The 23,033-nt window shown below is 39.8% G+C and overlaps 1 protein-coding gene across 2 annotated transcripts; it reads right to left on the bottom strand.

Annotated features, from left to right (window-relative positions):
- Positions 1-1,767: 1,767 nt before the first annotated feature.
- On the bottom strand, positions 1,768-22,374 carry sptlc3 (serine palmitoyltransferase, long chain base subunit 3). Of its 2 annotated transcripts, none has more exons than XM_026354733.1 (12): positions 21,254-22,374; positions 19,858-20,049; positions 18,573-18,727; positions 17,472-17,620; positions 13,155-13,279; positions 12,112-12,205; positions 9,849-9,954; positions 8,383-8,602; positions 6,110-6,236; positions 4,209-4,344; positions 2,846-2,975; positions 1,768-2,725 (listed from the first exon to the last, which is right to left on the bottom strand). In XM_026354733.1, the coding sequence occupies exons 1-12, from the start codon at positions 21,353-21,355 to the stop codon at positions 2,612-2,614; spliced, it is 1,650 nt and encodes a 549-aa protein (XP_026210518.1). In that variant the 5' UTR covers positions 21,356-22,374; the 3' UTR covers positions 1,768-2,611. The 2 variants fall into 2 exon arrangements, with proteins under 2 accessions (XP_026210518.1, XP_026210519.1); XM_026354734.1 differs by having other exon boundaries at positions 19,858-20,078; positions 21,254-21,353.
- Between the last annotated feature and the right edge of the window lie 659 nt (positions 22,375-23,033).

Here is a 23,033-nt window from a genome sequence, read left to right as displayed (position 1 = left end):
GTGATCCTTCATTATGCTGCTTGTTTATCTGTCTGAACCATGCAACTCTGCCCTTTGTCTGTTTCGCTTCAACATTTTCTGTTCAGAATAGAAAAATCTCTGTCTAAATGGGAAACAGAGAGCAACGAGAACGCCTGCTTTGGACTCAGTGGTGGACATCAAAGGCGTAGCAGAGGATCCCCCCTTCAGAATAGCAGCTACATGCCATTCCAATAAGTGCGGCGCATTTGGATCTGCAGTTCAAAAGAGGCTGGTGCAGGCAGGCAGGTCTCTGGGGCCTTGCCACCAGTAGTCTGGCTGCACAGATGTTTTGAATGCCAGCACAGACCATTTGCCACTTCTGCTGGACCTGAGCGCAGTTAGAAGTGACTGTCGGGGGGGGGGATTTGATAAGACAAGTGCTTGTATAGACATGCTTTCACTGACTGACCAGTTTAAAGTCAACACTTTAATAATCCTCCATTAAATATTTGACTGTAGTGTGTTACTTTATCATTTACTTGGCTGTTTTGTTGTGTGTCATCCCAGTTCCACTGTTTTCATAGTCATGAATGCTAAATTCAATTTCATTTCCAGTAAATGTGTTCGGACCGTGAGTGATGTATTTAAAGTTGTCATAAACAGTTAGCGACGTGATTAAAGCGAGAGCTCCGTAAAGGAGTCAGTAGAAAATTTACATGATTGAATGTGACGCTATGAATTGTCCACAGCTGCTTTACACTGTATGAAAAGTTTCACTGTCATTTTGTTCGATCTCCGCAGCATCTGAAGGCAGCACGACATATGTTGGTAAATAGGTTGCAGGCTCTAATTTGACCCCCCCCCCCCCTCTCTTTTTTGTCTTCAGCTTTATTATTATATAAGGATTTTGGCGTTGTCAAATTGTGCTGCTGAATTCATTCATTCTTCTTTTACTTCCTTACTGTGTGAACAGTATTTTCCCAGCAAGTTAGAATTTGGCTTTCTGCATAATCTCAGTGCAGCTCAGCCTTTGAGTTTCTCTTTACACACATCTGTGTTCTGGTGTAAACCCACGATGAATTTAACAGTGTCCACATTGAGACAAAAGGTGAAAGTAAACACAAATCAATACCAGACATCCTTAGTATGGTCCGACTTATCCTATCACGTCCAGATCTTCATAAAACACCACATTAGTACGACATTGTAGATTTGCAGATTTGAGTGCTTCCTATTGTTTGTGGCAACAGCAGACAGATGCCAACAGTCCCTTATGGAACAAAGTAATCTATTACAGAGCATTTTTTCCTTTAGGGGGAAATCATTTTTTTCTCTAACGTGTGTTTCACTACATTGATGTTTGAAGTTAATCTACCACCTTGTTCATTGTATTTTAACTCCAACTTGTAAAATATTATCACTATGTTTATGGTGAGGTCTCGAAGGCAAACAAGTGTCGACTAGACCCGATCTGACACATTGTGCAAACACATTTATCATCCATCTATAATCCTTCCTGTGTTAATCAAATGATTACCCCATGCCACAAGAATTTTGAGTTCAGTGCTAATTGCTAGGTTAGGTTTCTGTTGGCTCAGGTGCTGCATAGTCTGCATGCTTACCTTCGCAACTGTTACGCCGTTTGTGTGTGAAAGAGAACAGCAGGTCTTTAAAACATCAACAATTAAGCTGTTAGGACTTTGTGATATGGGCAGTCTCGCCACATAACAAGCCATAACACCTTTTTTATTCTGTGCAGGGATTGTTGAGATTTAATTGCATGTCAGAGAAGTAATTGCTGAGTGATCTATTATTTACAGGAAGGTTATCATTTACTGTGGAGATGAAAGTGGTGTTACAGTGATGACATTTTTATAAAAACACTCGACTGTGAACACAATAAAGGCATCTTCGTCATCTTATCAGTTCAGCCATAGTAGTGTAAATAATCGAGTGAACACGGGGAATGTTCAGTCCAAGAAACCTGTGGTAAAAAACGTTACATCAGAAGATTTCAATTTAAGTGAAGCAGCCTTGTACCAGAGAGGGAAATTACAAACTACAAAGGCCTTTTTCTATGACTGAATCCTGATGATGATGATCCCTAATGGTTCCAGTTTACTTTAATACATGGTGGCTGATATTAATTTATGAGACGCAAAACAAACCAACCAAAAACATATACAAAGATTTCAGATGTAGACGTGAGTAAACACCAACAGTGTAAAAACACAAGCCTTTGATAATCTTATATTTTAAAACTGCCTTCGTGGCAGAGGAACTGAACTTTTACGTTATCAACGTAAAAAACCTGAAAAGAGTTCTTACACCGTACCTGAGCTGGAGAGCAATATAGCAATTTCTTTGCAATATTTTTGCAGTATTCACATTTAAATCATATAGAATATATTTTTATAAATACAATTGTGTTTCAAAGTTCATGTTAGTTTAAGAAACACAAATTAAGTTTCTGTTAAACCACAACCTTTTATCAACAAATATAAAAAACAAAACCAGCTGCCTTACATTTGGCCCCTTTTCTGCAGTGAGACATGAGGGTTACTCAAGAGTTCTACATTTATGGGTCTGCTCTAGCAACGGCACTTAGACTTCGTTTTGACACTGCAAAGTGAAGGTGTCAAGGGTCATATCAGCTGTCCAGCTCAAAGTCTGTCTCCTCACAGAGGTCAGGCCAAGAGGAGTATTTCCGCCGTGAGAACTTCAGACAGAGTCTGTCCCCCACCTCGTTTAGATGGTGCAGCACCTGAGGACAAAGGAAAATTCCCAAAATTTATGTGAATATGTTTGATTCAGGTGCAAACAAACAAAAGCCCCAGAGAGGAATTTCATGTGGGTGAATGTCTTTGTGTGTGCTTGTTAGTACCTGGTTCAGCATATCTCTGGTGTGTGCAGCAGACAAACAGAAGCGAGCTCTGGCCTCTGTGATTGGCGTCGCTGGAAAACCAACTACCACTACACCGATTCTCCTGTCCAGCATTTCTCGAGCAAAAGCCCTGGTCAACAGCAAAAACAGAAACAACTGTTAGATTTTATTTATTCTGGGAAATAAAAAATCCTCACCTTAGATTATTCTTTAGGTCTTTCTGTATGTGTACTCAAACACTTACAGTCCAGTCTAATGTTGTTAGATTATACTCGTGTTCGCTGTTTATCCTGTGGGTCTACAGTATGCACTGTATGTATAAAGAGTGACTTACTAGAAAACTTATAAGGGCACAAATAGAGTATAGTTACCTATAGCTACCTAGAATACAACAACAACAACAACAACAACAACAACAACAACAACAACATATGTATATCTTTTTGTGGTTTGAAGCCTCCAAACTGCTCACTCACCACACAAGCCACTTTGGAATTTGCTTCTTCATCCAAGTTGTGAGAAATGTTTAAAAACAATAAACAAATATTGAAGGGAGGAATGTTGGTCTTTCTGGCTCTTCTAGATTTTTAATTGTACGGTTAGGATATGTAGCATGGATGCAAAGTTTAATAAAGAAAACAAAACATGCACAATCTATCATCAATTCCCTGAGGCTGAGGCAGGAAAGTTATTGGTGGCTTTTATATCACTGTGACCAAGCAGTCGATAATTCGGCATCTTGTGGCTGACTCGATAGTTTGGAGATTTCAAACCTACAAAACTGCTCTGAACGAGTTTAGTAAATGTGAGAAAGCAGACGTTTACAGGTTTGTGAACTTTCGTGAACTATTAATGTGTGTGCAGTGCTCTGTAGACTCTCAATCATACACCAGCACCTTTAAGAACTACTATGTGTCATAAAGGACAATGGAAACAAAAAAGCCTAACAAGTAAATGGCCAGAAGAGCACGTCAGTAGTTCCTGGTTGGGACTGGCCTTGCTATGAATATTAATGGTGACTGGAATTGAAAGACATTGTATATCTGATTGACTGTACCTGAGTGTTTTAGACAATCCTGGGGTATAACTAATCAATACATGATGTGGCCTCTTAAGTGGTTACAGATACATAGCCTACACAGAAACAGTCAACACCACTGATTCATGGAAACTTTGGAGCATGTAAAATGGCTGCCATCCAGATCACTTAAAGATGACGCACGGTGAACTGATCTGAAATAACTTTAGACTAAAAAGGGACAATGAAGTTGATATTTATCATTTCAAAATTAGCCCAGGCATATCCTGTTAGTCTTACTCTACTCTGAAAGAGTGTTTGTGGTGAGAGTTTGAATGTACTTACACCACTTTGCCAGGCATGTAGAGCAGGATCGGAACCACAGGTGAGTCATCACTACCATAGATGATGAAGCCCATCTCCTTCAGTCTCGCCCTGAAGTATCTGGAGTTCTCTGCCAGTTGGCGAATCCGTCTAATGCCTCCAATTAGAACAAGGACATCACCAGATGTACATGAGTAAAGCACTAACTCACTGCTTTTTCCCCTGTATTTCCACTGTCCCCTGCAGGGAAGGACATTACTTGTCAGCAGTAGCTAATGTAGTGTGAGTTCTCTGCGGTGCCATCTCATCCCAGATCCTGCACCTCCATCTGGGCCATTCCGGCCTCCACTATGAACTTGCTCTGATTACAACTCAGCTGCAGCAGCAGATGGTTCAGTTTTGTCCGCCTGACGGCATGGTATACACACACAGAGTGAAGGTTTGCAAATTGGATACGATGGATTTTGCACAGAATGAGTGACTGTGGACTACCACTGGAGCATAGCCATGACTGAAACTGAGTACAAATAATGCTTAAGTATCAAATGTTTTTCCAATAAATATATTAGAAAACAAATCAAAGGCAGTGGTCTGGCCCGCTAACCCCCTGTGTGCCCTAATGATGTGTACTGCTGGGGAGCCTGGTTGTTGTGGGGCTGCAGCAGAATTTGGCATGGCTAAGCCTTGGAACACAGCTCTGTTTCCCTGTGATTACCTGGGAACAGATTGGCAGTTCTTTCAAAGGGATGTAAGAGAGCACTTTAAATCCCCTTATCTCAGCAGAGAGAGAGAGAGAGAGAGAGAGAGGAAAGAAAACATTACATTCGGGCATCTGCCAAAAGGCACAGGGCCCATTTTGTAAATTGTTCTTCTCCGCTAAGATAGAGGGCATGGAGGTCAAAAGCCTACTGCCAGACACAGAAATCATACGAGTGAGAATGCGTGGATGTCTGTCAGAGTATTTCCCCATTTTCTCTTTCTCGGAGCTGCTTTAAAGTGTGAAATTCAACATCAAAGACAGAGCAAGACCGAGAATAAGAGAAATACTAAAAACTGCAGGCAGACGTAAAGATAATTCTTCTCGTCTTGCTTCTAGTATTTTAATCGATGCTGGAGCAGTGTTTTTTAAAAGACTGTACTGTTGGTTCCCTCCCCTTTATCAGACAGGTCATGACTGATTTTCACACAACCGCTCTTTCACTGGGCTACGTCAGACACAAAGCATGTCTGGTTTGGAGCCATATGAGAAAGTTGCTCATCTCTGAAACGCTGATATACTTCAACCATCAGACACCAGGTTTATTTCAGGAAGTGTATTTATGTACTGTTATGTACTGCCACACAGTTCACATGATTTCAGATTTTATTAAAGAGTAACTATCTGCCAATTAACATTACTACATGCACCTCACTACTGCATGTACTAGCAGTACTACCAATAATACTCCTTCTATTACAACCACTGCCAGAGCTACAACTACAACAAGTCCAGGAAGAAATGGTCTGGTAATGACTACTTCCCTGCCCTAGTGTCTGATGCCATTAAAGCAGAAACTTTTCAGAGGTACAGCATTCCTCTCAACACACACGTGAAAATGATTTCCTCTGTGTTGGGGTCACGTGTGCTCAGGGACTGCATGTCCCCCCTCTCTTTACCGCTTCAGACCCCTGTAATTGCTATCACATTTTCTGACCAAGCAGCTGTTTGTCTTTCCCTGTAGGTCTGATCTTATTCCTAGTGTTAACATTGGTACTGTTCTCTGGACTTGGTTTGCTATCGTTTCCATAAAAAGTATATAAAGGTGTAAAATGTTTTATAAGCCAGACATACTGTAACGTGTAAAGAAAAAAATCAGGTTTGACGAGTATTAGGATAATAGGACTGAAACTGAGGGCGACATTTACAGATCTCAGATACTCACCTTCTGTGCTCCCATCTTTTCCCATGAGGCACTTCAGGGCACGTATAATCTGTTCAGTGACAGGGGGGGACATGGCAGAAGCGTAAACTGCACTGTGAGAATGACTCCGCAGGTAGTCCACCAGCTCCTGGAATACAGAACACACTGTCAGACAGCTAGCAGAGATAATATACAGTGTGTCTACAATCTTTTTGTTAAAACTGAGAACATCTGATGTTATATGTGTACACAAAACTGTTCATTTCAATTTTTTTATGAAACAGAAGCGTGGCCCTGCACTTTTCCTTTAGCACCACTAGAGAGAGCTCATGTATAGTCAACACCTGAGAATCAATTAACATACCTCAAGTCATTTCTCTATGACTATCTTGGCAATGACTGTGAAACAGCTCTGGATTATTTCCTGCTCTCCACTTAGAAGCCAAAGCACTAATTTGAGAAAGAACCAACACTCAAATGAGCCAGAATGCAGAATGGGACTGTCATGCTCATTATTCCTAAATGTCAGCAGGAGATTTATTCTGCTCGTGGTTGTCAAAAGAAGAGCAGGATTTCAGAAAACTGATTTGGTCATGGGTCCCTAGAGAACGTATGTGTAAGTGGTCTAAGGCCTGGAACTATGGTGGGCTGCTGCTTTGTGGCTGCGCGGTGGCCAGCGAGTGCGGGGTGATGACACGTAGCCGGAGATGCAGTCTGGCCACCATTTCCACTTACTGCCATCTGTCCCCACTGGGCGGTAGCTGTGGCTTCCTCACACACAATCACATAGAGAAGGGATTTCAGAGGAAAAGCTCAAATGTAGGATGAGAACCCTGAAAGAACATCTGTTCTCGTTTAAAGCGGGGGATTTTCACCGCTTTACGGCCCCGCAGGATTTCGGTGCAACCAAGATAAACTAGTTAAGAGAACATGTCCGAAATCCATCCGATGTCTGGGAGTGACAGCTCAGAGTGTTCGCTCAGCCACACTGTGACCACAATACTGATGTGGTACTTATCCCCAGTGCCGCAGAGTAGGAGCAGTGCCAGAACAACACATATACTTAGTGCTTCAACCGAAGTATTTAATAACCTAATTTCGATGCAATCCAGGTTTTGAGTGAAGGGTTAATAAATAAAGCATCCTTCATGCATGGTTGAAATAAATTAGAAGGAGCTTGGAGTGTATTTATTGGGGTATTTATTTTTGGTACCCTCATAAAATAGCTATAACATGACTGTTTTTCAGAACACATCTGCAGAGTCTTTTGTTGGTCAACCCGCATCCACTCAGTGCAGGATTTGGGGGATTTCACTACAACAACAAATACGTCAAATGTAAAGGCTTTCTCTCCCTTTTCCTGGCTGTTTCTTTGAGGAGTTTACTACAGCCAGCTGTCAAATCAGGCAGCGTGTTCATACTTCAAACATTATCATGCTTGTTAAAAGTCATCCTGTTAAATGCGGAGCGCAGTTCCGACGCCTGCCACAAGAAGGGGCTGGCCCCCCGCCAGCTTTACCTTCTTATTATGGCAGAGCGGGGCTGAGCCAACATAAGGCAACAGAGGTAAATGGCCGTTTCCTCTGTTGCTTTCTAATCAACTGCCACAAAACTCGTGTGGTTATGTACTAAAGTGTACTTTTTAATGGAGTAAAAAGGAATTACAAAGGCCCGGACTCACAGCCTGGGGAATATTTGTTACACATATGAGAGCTACAAGAGACATGGGGTGTGGTTGCGTGTGTATGATTAAGTTCCACACATCTTTAAAACAGACCTGGGCAAATAGTAGTTCAAAAGTGTTTGCACAATGTGTTTTTAACATGCTTTGGAGCCAAATGCATGGATGTTAAAAGTGTGTCAGTTAAGTTTCAAAGACTGCTCACGGCTGTTGGAATGGCTTCAGTGTGATTAATCTCTAATATGTTTATTTGGAATTTATCTTGACACTGTTTGGGTCCAGGAGGATTCATTTTGCTAGAAACTAGCTATTTTATGGCTGACAGGTCTAGTGGTTTGTTTACAGGTGTGCTATGAACCGTTGATGATAGATGGTATTATAATTTAAGAAAGGTGGGATTGTTAGTAAGTAACACACTGCACTTTTGTTAGGAAAAAAAAAAAAGAAGTACAAAATGAGTACATGTTGTGCATTGGCACGACAGACTGCTTTGTCTAATATATACACACACACACACACAACAACAAATTATAAAATATTAAGATGTTAAGTCTACAAATCATAAATGAAAGCAGGGAAAGCTAAAATAAAAAATCCAAAAAACCAAACCAACCTTTTTTCCTGCAATATAGCCTCCAGAAGCCCCAAAGCTCTTGGTGAAAGTGCCCATCATCACATCCACATCAGTTGGGTCCACATCGAACAGCTCGGTCACGCCGCGCCCTGATGGTCCAACCGCTCCGATGCTGTGAGCCTCATCCAGGTACAAATATGCTTTATACTTCTTCTTCAGAGCAATGATCTCAGGTAGTCGGACCACTGAGCCCTCCATGCTAATTAACACAAATAGAAGAAGAACACAGTCACAAAAGGAACAACATTAGCAGATGTATTTAAATCAATTCTAATCTCTTAAACAGATTAGGTTTAAAAGAAAAACGATGTGACCCCAACTTCACCTTATCCACTGTAGACAGTCTGTACATCTGTAAATGCACATTATATAACTTGACATGCACAAATCTTCCAAGAATCTTTCTGCTGGTCTCTTTCATTTTACTTCCACCTCTCTCCAATCTCTTCCCACCTTGTGATACAAGCCTTTTAAGGCTACAAATAACAGTGAGTGAGTATATGGCTGGGGAACGGAGCAATCCCAGACTCTGTATCCTTGCTATGGCTGAGATTGTCTGCAGCCCAAATGACATAAGACAGGACACTGATATTAAAGGCACGTCCAGGATATAGCTAAAACATCCAAGTCTTCTGATGTTACCAGGAGGCCAGAGGTGGAGCTTTAGTTCTCTCAGTGCCGGAATTTCTCTCTAAAGTCTGAGCCTGACATTAGAAATCATCACTGATGAAGACAGTCTGCTGATATGTAATTATGTTGTCTCTCAACTTATCAAGATTGCTATGGAACTGATCATCCTACTTCAACTTTTGTTGATGAAATGATTGTCATTAAAATCAGGAAGCAGACTCTGCTGACTGAACGTGAATTGATGTGTTAAAGAAAACACATCATCCTTAAAAATAAAGCACAAATAGGTTATGTATTAGTTCAGAGAAGCTGAAATCTAAGGTACAACCGAGGGCAAAACGAAGGAAGAAAGGAGAAAAGAAAATGGCTCTAATAAACAGTTGGAGCTGGGGGTGTAGCCAAGTCAATCTCTGTGGCTCCATTTGGCCTTGATTTGGAGCTAATGAGCAGATGGAGAGGGTCACTAAGACTTGGGATAGCTCACTGCCGGGAGAGACACACAATACCTTTCTTCCCTCTCCAGTAATCAAATGGTACCCGACCATATGCACACGCACACACACCCCATTATTCAAGGGTAGAGGGGGAAGCAATTGAAAAAGAGACCATTACAGAGACTGCCAAACACAGGCTGAAAGCTCTCCTCAGGTTATAAATTAAGATTTCTACCTGAGTCTGGCTGTGCAAAACTCTCCTAGAGACCACCTTACCGCATACTTATAAAGGCTGATACAACAGCTATGCTGACCAAATTGATGTGTCTGTGAAAAAGTGCCTATAGTAATTTGTGTGTGGGTTGTGTAATGATGGCTGACCTATAGATGCCTTCTACTATGATGAGGATCTTCTTCCAGGGCCTGTGGGTCCGAGTCTGCCCTGAACACACAGCCTCTCGCAGCATCTTTTCCAGACTGTGCATGTCTAACACATAGACAAACAAAGGAGATAGAAAGTGGAAAGGTAGGCAAGTGTACTCAGTTCCTTCCAGTTACAACCTCCTAATTCAAATCTTATTTTTAGTGCAAGAAACATGAACTTCAAACCTTTAAAATAGTACTTTTAGCTCGTGTTATGAAATCACATACAACTGAAAATCTTCCATGTTCAAAATGTGTATATTACATCGGGTGCAACTACAATCACGATAGCAACAAAAAGCAAACAACAGTAAGTACAGTAAAAATACACATGAAGGGGCAGTTCAGGGAGTACATAAAGCACCATTTATATGACAGAAACGCCTACAAAAAGCCTCAAGGGGGCAGCCTGTCCACAAAGAATTTCCCCAAGGGGATTAATAAAGTATCAATTATTATTATTACTGAACTACACATAGAAAATGCCTCTGCAGCCTGAAGGTAAGGAATATCTGCAATGTCTGTGAGATGTAAATGTAAAGTTGGATTATTTACGGAGCTAAATATGGGTTTGACTAAAGGTCTTCTCGGGTCAGTCTGTGCACTTACCTAAAATTGTTGTATTTTGGCTTATGTGACATATAATGTTTATAACAGGGGCCAGTGACGCTGTTAGTGATTATCTGCTGAACACCAGTAGATGGCAGTATTGAATAGTTCTAGTTAATGAGAATTTTGAAATTATGACTGCAATTCAGAACATTTGCATTTCAACAGCAGCTAAACTTGTCATAGGTAACAATCTGTCAAAGATGATTGATACTGTTGCTTCAGCAGACAGGCTTTCTTTAAGAGTCAGCAGATGCTCTTTTGATAAAATCGGAAGCTTGGTGGAGCACAATACATCTAATGTTTGTGTCAACACTGATGAATCCAAACAGTAAAGGAGGAATGTGTGCACAGACAAGAATGAAGTAAAGATTATTTCACAGTTAAGCACTGATTTAAGATAATCCACAGCTTGATATGAGACACTGTATGACTGAGATGAGGGGTATGGTCATCTCTGCCCTGACACGTGCATATAACTAGTTGTGAAGATCCATAAAATGTTATTATCCCAACTCAGTTCCGAGTCTAAGGGTGAACACATGACCATGAACACACAATAGTGGCTTGACAAACAAAGCGTCACACTACAACCTGAAAGAATAAGAATGTTGACCTTCATATGACATGTCCTTTATCTATTTATCCATCACTAATTAAAGTACTTCCCACATACAAGCCTGACAAAAGCTGTTAAGGTGAACAAACCAGTTCATCTACTCTCTGGTATGAAACACTGCCTGCTAAAAATAGGTTATTCAAAACTGTAAATATTTCAAACATAACAAACAAGGGATCCCAGAGTGTTTTGATAGAGGCTGCTTTAATATATATTGCCATTTATTTTTTACTCATGACTTGCTGTGGCTAAGTTGACATGTCTACCTCTCGTACTAAATACTGATGTTGTACTAATAATAGTATGTGAGTGTATGGTACTAGAGATATAGACACAGGGAGGAGGTCAACTACTCAGATGCCTGAGGGCTCTTGGCCTTTATACAGGCATCTGGGACTTGCTTGGAAGAACCATAGCCAACTCTGCTTGTACCTGTCAGGACACGTTTGTTGCCAGTGGATTGACTCAATTGTCCCGTCTCCTAAAAAAAGGTAAGGGATGTTTCCAATGCAAGCACAATAAATGTTGCATCATTAATAATTGTCCCCTATCATCTTTTGACAACGTAGATTTTGACAACCAACAGTAACAGAGAAGAGGGAGTTTAAGTTGACATCTTCATTTAAACCTACTGCAGATGGATAGAACACAGTCATAACTGTAAACTGATCCCACTTCATTAAAGCTTTTACATTTTCTGCTCTAAACACAGAATATTAACTAGCTCTTTCCTAAGGCAAATCCTGTACCGCACAGGAAGTAATATGTTTCTCACAGCAGCAACAGTCAGAAATGAACTGAAGAAAAATGGGAGAACTTGAGCCCGAGTGTTCATTGTGGTTGTACAGACAGAAATTCACTCTCCATGTATGATGCTCTGAGAGATACAGGTACATGCACAGGGCAAGACCAATGACTGTTCCTGGCAAACTGAAGCAGTGTGTTTTTGTCAGACACTAGCACAATGACTCATGAATGCAACACTAGACTTACTGTTGTGTTTGAACACCCGGATGGTTGCTCCTGAGAGTCTGGCCCCCAAAATCAGAGATGTGTGATTGAGCTCATCACTCAATATCAAACAACCCTGAAAAAAAGGCAGAGAGAAAGGCTGTATTGAGGTTGCTCAAATATAATGTCCAAGGGAATAATATTCCTCTATATACACATTACACTGACTATCTGCACAGATAATGTGTGATTGGGTTCTGAATTTGGAAAAATATGCACATAATTTCATTCATTCCATAGAAATCTCTCCAGAATGTTTGGATATATATAATGCTGAAGCTCTAAGCATTTGACTGCACTAGTTTAAATGAAATGAACCCTTGTAGAGTATATATTAACACCATCTCAATGACAGATATCCTCAGTTTGGCCTGGGGTCCAGCTGGCCTGGTCCCTTGTCTACCAGCAGCTGTCACTCTAATGTAGCTCTGCCTGCACAGCAAAGCCGGCTCTGGCACAGCCTGTCCCTGTAGGATAGAGTTGGCAGTGTGGGTTGACCTCCAGCTCCTGCAGGGTTACTGTGATGGCTGCAGCCTAAAGGGCTGCTACACCTCTTGAGCTGCATAAATGACCCCATTTTCATCACTTAAACCATCAACTTCCCCTTCTTCCTGTCCGGTCTAATCACAGATATTCATGCTGTGTGTTGCCCCTAGTAACCCATGGCTGTCTGTGTGAGCCAGGCCGGTGTGCCGACAGGCAAGAGTATGGGTGATCATCCCTTTGGGTGGTGCACTGAACATAACCTGTCTGTGCTTGTCTGTGTCTGAAAGCAGCTATGTATGCCCAGAGCCTCATCCTCCTGGCTACTGCAATGTTTAATTATACTTTTAATTAATGGGGTTGCATCAGGAGTTGTTTGCAGCTGAGTTTAGTTGACTGTAATTCATTAATTTAGGCCATATGAAAGAATGGAACAAAAGTTAGGCTAATTAGATTAGTTTCTGCTGCTCTGTGAAAAACACTCACATACAGTAGGCTACAGTATGTTTAGTGTGTGGCATTTAGCATGTAAAACCACATACCTTGCCAACAAGTGCTGGAATGTTCATTGAGTTAGTGGCAAATCCCATTCCAAAAGTCATGGAGGACTCTACTCCAAGGAAATTGGCTACAAGTTTCTCCAGCTCTTCATGAATGCTCAAGTTACCTGCAAGACAGAAAACACAAAAGGATAACAACCTGACAAGATCACTGTACCAGCTGGTTCATCTGGTAGTCTTTTAGTCTGTTGCTTTTGCTTGTCTTTGTCATCTAATCACAAGTTTTGACAGAGATGAATGCTTTTAGATAAAAAGCACGAAACTCGCAGGCAAAAGCCTGGACTACCGGCACACACAGTCTCAGCATCTCCCTGGGGATTTGAAGAGATTTATAGAGATTCCAGAAGTGGTAAATGTGTAATTTTGTTCAACTACTCTTTTCTATCTCAGGTAATATAAAGGCAAGTCCTGCAAGGTCTAAAGTGGCTCTGCAGTACATTTTGTGACTGAGGCAGTTGGTTATAACCCCATGTGACAGATGGAGACCAGAATTAATTTCGAAAATTGTTCAGATTGTAATCTCTCACCTGAAATGGTGTTTTTTTATTTTGGGCAATAAAAATGGGATTCTTAGGTATGTTCAGGTTGCTATCAGTATTACCCTTGTGGTTAGCTGATATAAAAAAACAGAATTACTACTATAATTGTGAGCTACAGCCATCTAGGCAGGGAATACATAATGATTTTTCATCTGTTGCCTCAGGATAATTAGAGTTATTATTTGTAGTCACTCATTACTATGAATTACAGTTATTCTATAAATGCTTCAACTACTAACTCCTAGCAATAAAATGTATCTATTCATTCATTTAGATTTCTAGTTTTTTAAATAACTACATGAAATACTACTAAATGAAAACATACATACATTAATTTACCATCATAAATGGAAATTAAAATGAATCCCAATTTCAATATATGATGTAATATGATGTAGAGCAAACCTTATTGAAAATTGTGACTAATTGCATATACACGATACTAACTATTGTAGTCATAATCAGTAATCACTAAGAGTGGGCATTAAAGCATTTTTAAAGACTAAATATTTCAATAAGGGTTGGAGAATGGCTTTTAAGTGATGTGTATAAAAGCATAATGCAGTGGAGCACCTCTGTCTTAATGGTGATTCCCATTCAGTGCTTTCTGTCAGGCCTTAAGCCAAGGCAAATCGATTCATACATTTCCCCAACCACTCAAGCTCATAGCCCCTGTTGGCATGTACAGCTTTTTTTTAATAAGACTACAATGGCACATATTACCTAGATATGGCTTTATAGTCATAGTCTTCTTATTGATATGCTGACCTCATATGACTGTTCTTGGTCTGGATAGTCTTCAGGTACAGTAAAAGAGAGTGCAGTCCTTGTTAAGAGTGATCTCATTAGCTCAGTAGAGTTAGCAAAAATAAAATAATACCTATAGCACACTGTGATATGAATCTCATTAAATCAGGTCACTAGTCCTCTGAATCACCAAGGTCACCTTCCTGCCACCACAATGTTCACAGCTAATTAACTATTAGTAAGGTTGAAGTGTTGTGGACATTAGCCTCTAGTTTATATGTATACTTTATATTATGCAGTATATATGCAAACACACACTAAAGAATTATAACTATATAATTCTATACTAAATATATAATAAAGTACATATTTATACTTTATATATAGTTTATTTATACACAGTCAATCAGTACATTGGCTTACTTTTTGGTTTTGCACAAAGCCATGCAAAGCTGTTATGGTGCATTTATTTAAACAGTGTTCTTGGTTTCTGCATGTGACTGTTCTTGGTAAATGTGCCATTTATATGAATGCAGGACATTATTATCTAATTGACTGTATGTTAATGATTGCAGGAAAAGCACGAACGATAACACAAATCCCTGAATGTTTGACGTGTTGGTTTATTCAAAGGGTGTGCTTTCAGTGCACTTTGTATCCGCCTGCTCATACCTACTCAATAAAAACACTTGACATGTTCACACTCTTCGCTCCTATTTAGCAGCTGTGGGTAAGTTTTGGTAACATGTGAACCAGATATGGTAGAAGCATACCTATTCAATGCTCAAGCAAAGGTGCAAGATCTTACCTAAAAAAATACTTCATGTCAAATTCCTTACTGAAGTTGCTGAAGTAGTGAGTACATGCCATAAAATATACTTTAAGTACAGAAGTACTTTTAAACTATTAAAGTATTGATACTCTTCATAACATAAATGTACAAGTCTAGATTTGTTTGACAAAAAAATTATAGCAAAGAAATAATAAATCGCAGTATAAAAAAAAAGGGTTCAAGTTCTGTGTTTCCTGGTAACTTGATGTTGGAATAAAAAAGATGGCACTGCTGCTGAAGGTGGAGCTGATTCCACAAAATTACACCATAATTTATAATCTGATTATTTTATTATAAGAATCCATATCTGCAGAAACTAACTAGTAACTAAAGCTGTAAAATTAATATAGTACAGTAAGAGTGCAATATTTTCCTTTTAATTGTAGTGGAGCAAGAGTACATGGAAAATTTTATGGAAATACTTTTCTTGCTTAAGTACAAATACCTCAAAACTGTATTTCAGTCCTTGAAAGCACTTGTGAACTAAACCCATAAATGAAACTGATACAATTAAAAACTAGGAAACTGGAAGACAAAAAAACACCACCTGAATTTAACAGTAAATGTTAAGAAGATGTTTTTAAGATTTTTGTTTTGAATAAATCGAGTGCTTGTACATTCAATAAAAAATGCCCAGTAAAATCACTGAGTTTGAACTATAACACTGGTGATGATGGCGTCACTTCTACTATGGAGACACTGGGATCTTCAACAATTGATGCTTAATAAGGCCCCGTGGGACAAAGGCTTGTTATTCTTTAACGGTCTCAGTGAGCCAGCAGAAATGCAGATCACAAACTCAGGGAAAACAGTCCCATTTCCAAAGAGAAATAAACATATAAATAAATCACACAGATGAATAACAGACGATGATCTGCGTGTGTGCACACATACTGCATATATAGATAAGTAATGATCACATGCCCTTCAATTCTTTGTTCTTCATTTTCTCTGTTCTTGTCAAACTGCTGATATCATGCAAAAAAAATCAGCAACTCAGCTACTGGCCTGTATGTCAACTCTCTGGATATACAGCATGGTTGTTAAAGAAAAGCCATAAAAAATGTAGAAAAAGGGGAAAGGTAAAAATGTGACCTGTTTGGACACATTTTATCACTGCTGCAACACCAGCCATGCATTAAAGACAGACTCTTTTCAGGTGGTTTTAGTCCCCCTGTCCGTCATTTCAGCTCCCCTTAAATGATCAACTATTAAACTATCAACATTTATTGAAAGGATAATTTTAAAAAAATGAAATTAACTAAGAAATGCAGGACATGTCAATTCTGCTATTGCTATTCTGTGTATTCTGCCCTCCCTGGATGTGGGTGTCCAGTTTGGCAGACAGGTAAACAGTTTCCCAAATGAGAGACAAGAGTTGCTAGTTCAGGCTGTTGCCTCCCTAATGAAAACACCCATATCAAAATGAACAACACATTTAAATATCTACAAGAATATGACACGTTTCCCATTCTAGTCAAATGACAATGAAAGCGAGCCATGTACTAAAAACTAGCCTATTAGCTCGATGATAATACATAATGGCATTCCCTATTAACACACTCATGGAGATTACCTCAGTAGTGATGGTTTACAGTAGTGAGGGCTAAGTCCCCCCCTAAGGATGAAATCCTAGAACCTGATCAGAGGCCAGGTTAAAGTTCATAGGATAACACATCACATTTAAAAACTTTCTGAAACCACAGATTCTTATCCTTTGCATTGCATACAGTATATTTCATTGCAAATATATATCGAAACTGTTTCATAATGTTAATTTCCCCTATATTATTTCTCCCACTTCTCAATGTGAACCAGTATGCAATAATCTTAGCTTATGCCCAAACGGTACATAATTTAACAAAGGTTGAATAATTCATTCAACAGTGCAACACTGACGGATAATTAAACATTCAAGCAGTATAATTCACAAGAAACATCATAAATGACGCCATATGCAATGAGGCCCACAACCTATTGTCATCAGGATCTGACAGAGACTTTCATAACAGTGGCTGATATGCAGCAAGATATTTTAAGCACTGTACACCATCTTTTTTACTTGAATCATTATTAGTGGAGATTGTTTCGTCAAGATAGATTGTCCTTCCTGAAAGCTGACAACAAGAAGAAGTACTACACGTTTTTCTCTGTACAACTGCACAATGACCACAAACTCACCCATTTCCTGCCTTGTGCTGCAAACTCCAACCCCAAACTGGCAAGTTGTGTCTGCCACAGTTTTCAGGAAATCAGCATTGTTCTCAGCGAAACCGAGATAATTGTAAGAGCCTACGTTGATGACATTGTGTATTGTCCTCCCAGTTAACCTGCAATCATGTAAACATTAGGAATCAATTAGCCTTTCTGTTTGTTTCTACAAGTATACACACACACACACACACACACAGATAATTAATTACAAATATACAAAAAGTAATCAACGTTCAATTAAATATAACTGCTAATCATAAACGTGTTACTCCATCAGTCTGTTCATGAGAAGTGCAATTATAACAGTGTTTATTTAAGGTAAACAGCAGAGTCTGCATGCAGAAGCAGCATCTCTTATTTGCATGCATGCTTTTGTAAGCGCATAATCAAATATTCACAAGTCACTTTAGCCAGAATCATAAGATTACTTTGCCCAATAATGTGGGACTACACATGAATCTCCATTGTGAGTAAACTGGGAGGAGATGAAATCAAGTTCACGTGATAGTCGGTCAAAGCGTCCATTCCTGTGGTGCATCATCTCACTTTTAAGAGTATTTTAAGGGAGCTGCTGCATTTCATCAACTGACCTACTTCTTCTCACTGCTCCTATAAACCTGCATACCACTACAAAAGCACTAAACAGCTACGTCTCTTTGCCTGTTCACCACAAAAAACAAGCCGACAGCCCCATTAATGCATTTCCCAATCACATTAAACATCTTTAAAACATGAAATCCATGCATCCCAATTTATGTTATGTTGCTTCCTTATGATTCTGTTATACATTTCTGTTCACATTATATTCCATGGCCCTGCTGCGCAGCACAGAGGTTCATGAAAGAGCAATCTAGAAACTCAGGACTAACAAATCTTTGTTGATGACCAGTACCTACGTGTTCTTCCATCCAACAGGAGGAGCTTGATGTATTCAGTTATATCTTGGTTGTCCAGTTTCTAGAGAAATTATACTGTCTAAAATACTGTTGTTTTTAGCTGTGAAAACATTTACAGATACTTAACTGAGCCGTGTATAGTCATCTGTCACAGATAACTGGATTAAAGTACCTGAATGTCCAGTTGTAGTCGTCAGACACCCTCTCCATCAGGTCAAACACAGGTCCTGGCAGGCTGCATATGGGGCGGTTCCAGTTGTCTCGTACCCTCATGTACAAGTTTCTAGTGTAGAAGTTCTCAAAATCTTGATAAAGTGGCACAAAATCCTGAAGACAAAGAGAAGCAGGAAAGGTTATATCTAAAATTGTGATTACATTGGTCACACTAAGAGCTATAGAACAATGCCAGTTAATGCTGAAAACTATAAAAAAAAAAAAAAACATTGAGAGGAATTAAAGCAACTTGACAGTGGTCATAAAAACCAAAAGGTTTAGCATAATACAGGTGGACCCCCCCCCCATTCAGTGGTTTCAGCAATGCCAAGAAAAACAAATCAATGAAACTGACAGATAGATTTTTCATTATTTTATTTATTTATTGTGTGACCATATACAGTTCCTATCCCACCTTTTCAATGTAGTCTGCCAGGAAGAAGCACTTCTATGAAGGGCATATAGTACAATACATGATAATGTAATGGTCTAACCTTCTAAAACTATATGGATGATATATATAGTGTATAGTGTCCGGCCTTGTACTACATCAAGGTGTCTTTTGCGATTATGTTCTATTCTTTCAAGCAATCTTCTCAGTTGTTACCAGGTATAAATGTCAAATGTACATTACTGTGGCCCTTACATGTATTGCATGTTTTTAAAATAATTGAACATAATCTTCACACTAATGATTAATTATTTACCAAGATTAAATGAGCCTTTGGCCTCATTAACACCCTCTGTGTCAATAAAGCCACCACCACTACAACAGGGGCCACATACTGCAGCAAAGGTCCTTTTTCACCCCCCCCCCCCCAATATGAGCCACACAAGTCATTAACTAGTTCAAATCTAATCATCTATGAATCTAACTGCAATTTGTGGATTTGAGAAATGAAACCTATGGTAACACAATGGCTCTTATGTAGCGGTGCACAGGCTTTATCTAGAATCTAAGTATAGAAATAAATAAAGAACTTGAATCCTGTGAGATTTAATTAGGTCTTCACAGTCATTCTCCGTAGTGTCTTTCTCAAACCCATGGAAACATTGTAGTGCAGTGGAACATGAAGGAACAAGGCAGGGGAAGCGCAAAACAACACAAACTGAAATAATTAGGGGAAAAACAAAATGTGCTGACACCCAAGGCACGCATGGTCCTCTGTTCCAAGTGCCTGCGTGAATATGTGTACATGCCTAACAATATGCTTATGTTTGTGCTGACTGCATGTGTTACCTACCTTCTGTTCATCTCTTTCCTGGGCAACATGGCACTTCTCTAATCCCACAGCTCGGAGGAAATCTCTGACGTAGCCAAACAGGGTGACAATGCCATAGCCCAGGTATGTCATGACAGCCACGTACATGGGCGCCTGTTCAAAGGACTCCTGCCTGTTCTGCCTGCAGGCCCCAGCGGTCCCGTGGCCATTTTTCTACACAACAAGAGGCCCACATAAGCTGTCTTACATTGCACATGAGACAAGAGAAAACAATGGCATTTGAATAAAGGTGGCCTCATTTCAAATGAAGGGTTGTAGTTAAGACACCAATAATTTGTATTAAAGGAGACAATGTGCACCATTCAGAAGTCACTATATACAGAAATATTAAAAAAATATACACAGAGCTATTTGAGTGTTGTGGCAATATATTTAGTGTAGTGGTAAGTGTTGTTGCTAACGGTGGCTAGCTTTAACAGAAACCGATGCTATGATGCTAGCTAAGAGTTAGCGTCAGTCTAACGTAAACACAAACATATTTCATCCCGAGTACCTGGTCTTGTGGAATTTATTTTTTTTTTTTAATTTAGCATAAACTTATCATGCTCTATTGCTTAAATTAAATCCATTACTTGAGTCTGAATGTCAGCCTTGAAAAAAGCTTGTTACTGCTAACCGATTTACAAATGATGTTAACATTACATTTTAATTAGCTTACAGCTTATTGCTAGTAGGTAATGTAGAGGTTGACACATGACCAACATGTGACCTAACGCCACTTGATTCAGAGAAAACGTACATTACTAATAAATGACTCATCCAGCCAGATGACATAACATCAAGGCTAACTAACACATTTTAGATATTTTATAAATTTGCAAAGTCAAACCACCTGACCTAACCTAGCTAGTTGCATCTAGCTAGGCTAACTCATCACTAGCTAGTTAACGCCTAAATTCAAGTCGTGCACAGATTACAACACACAACAGTTTAACCAAAAGCAAACAGCTCATACCCGAAGGCAGAGGAATTTCAGGGCGGGTTAGTTTAAACCAGGTCATTTAATGCACTTTACGGCTTTGTTTTCAGAGGAACAAACCATTCATTTGTAAAAAAAATTAAATACAAAAAAAATAATAAATAAAAACGACGCCGCAGGTTTTGTTTTGCCATTTTTTAAAGTTAGCATTTAGGGTTAAGCAAACTATTAATAATCCGCAGCGATTATTTATTGTATTGCACTGATGTTTTGCTGTTTATTGTCAGTATGAAGTGTGCAGTCTGTCCGTGCTACAGGTGTCTCAGCCACAACAAACCTGCGGCTTCAACACCAACTAACGCTAAAGTGCTAAAGTACCTGACTCCTTAGAGCCGGCGCACTGTGCCGCACAGACAGGACCTGTCCTTGTAAACATACCTCCGTCTTACTGTGAAAGCCATTCCTCTTGATGTCTTCGTGCTTGAGTCCGGTCCGGTCCAGGTGTGTCTTCACGCGGCCGTAGGCAGCAGTTCGTGCCATATTCCTGGGAGCGACGGTCTCCTCTGACCGGCGTGTGCGTTTTATTGAACTCACTTAGCGTTACTTCCTCTTTCTGATGCCTCGCTTCAGCCTCTTATGAATTGTTGTTTAAATAGCTAGAAAAGTTGCACTTCGCCAGTCTCATCGTTTCGATGTTGTGTAAATGTGTCAACTCCCTCTTCTGCTTTTAATCCGAAGTGAAACTTAATTCTCCCGTGATACGCGTCACGTCGCGTATCCTGATATACAACTTCTTTTATCTTCTAACCAGTACTTTTATTATAATGTGGTGTGAGCTAGTTCCTCATATTAAACCTGCTAAAGTGCATTTGCTCAACTAACTAGAGTTTTGAATGCATTACCTGAGTTTTTCTATTTACTTTTAATATGTGCACAAACTCTACAGTTATCAAATCGAGACTATAATACACACCTAATATAAGGTTTTGGAGTAATATCGTATGTCTTGTTCTTGATACTGAGTCCTGACAAACGTACATCTCATCCTAATGATGCATGTTGCACTACCTCCACCTAGAAAAGAAGGGATCCAGGTCTACAGCAGGAAAATATGCTCCAGTTTCCAGTCACTACAGTTCTTCTAGTTGATGGTTAACTGAAGTGTCATAAACCAGACACACTCTTATTGGCACAGGCAGATAAAACATCCTCATAAACTTGTTTATGCATAAATGCTTTTGACAATTTGGTGTCCGCCCTCGTTTTTCAGATCCCTTTTGGGCAAACACATAGAGGATATAGTTTCTTAGTAAAAGGTCATCATCTACTTAGTGGTCTTGTGGTGAAGCCTACTTAGTTTGCGGTTGCACAGTAAATCAGAATATGGACGGTTCTGTGATAGTAATGAGAGTTTTTCTTTACATATTGACACTAACCTGTTGCTGTTTTGTCCGCTGGTGCACGTGCACAAGCAGAACACGAGAAGTAGATCATCTCAGTGATGGTGTTAAATTAAAATTGGAGTCTGGAATGCAAGTGCATGTCTAAACATTATGTGGTGAGATTAGGAAATGTGTCGAATGACAGTATCTGCCACACTTGCGCTTGTTGCTGTGCTCTGGCGGTTGGTGTGTGTGTGCTGTCTGGACAGAGCGTCCGTTTGATTGCAGAAGTGCAGTCTTACACTGCCTGATATCTTTCATCATCATGTCACTTCAACACCAGCCATTGCTCATTAACGACAAGACTGTCCTGCACAACCGTTCATCATTTGACAAACATCATTTCTTTCTTCCCGAAGCCACTCCAACTGAAAATGATTTTGTCTCTTTGACATGTCTGGAGTTCTTGAGTCTCCCTATACAGTAAACTGCTGCTGGATTCACGCCTTCATTGAATGCATCGTGTGGTGTTTGGGCTGAAAACACTCAGGCCCTGTGGGATGACGCGCACCATCCGCCATCACTGCAGAACTGCCCTCACTTTACACTAACTGATGAGGGTTGTCTAATAACTTAAGACCCTTGTCAGGCAGGGGGGGGGGGGGCATAGGCTGACACTTGCATTGGAGTAAACTAGGAAAGCTGACAGAAGAGTGCTGGGAGATTGTGGGTGTTACAATTAAGTGAAGCAGGGAGAAAGGGCATATTGCGAATCTGGATTAGTCGGCCTGCCTCCAACTGTTACAGAGAGAATGATTGAATAGAGGATAGCATAC

The sequence above is a fragment of the Anabas testudineus genome, chromosome 15, assembly GCF_900324465.2.
Source record: "Anabas testudineus chromosome 15, fAnaTes1.2, whole genome shotgun sequence".
Lineage (NCBI taxonomy): Eukaryota > Metazoa > Chordata > Actinopteri > Anabantiformes > Anabantidae > Anabas > Anabas testudineus.
This window is presented reverse-complemented; position numbering and strand designations above follow the sequence as displayed.

Coding starts and splice junctions, on each gene's coding strand:
- sptlc3 (XM_026354733.1), bottom strand. CDS start 21,355: ATGGCACGAACTGCTGCCTACGGCCGCGTGAAGACACACCTGGACCGG. Junction 20,050..21,253: donor GCTTTCACAGTAAGACGGAG/GTATGTTTACAA, acceptor CTTGTTGTGTAG/AAAAATGGCCACGGGACCGC. Junction 2,726..2,845: donor CCAGAGATATGCTGAACCAG/GTACTAACAAGC, acceptor CTTTGTCCTCAG/GTGCTGCACCATCTAAACGA.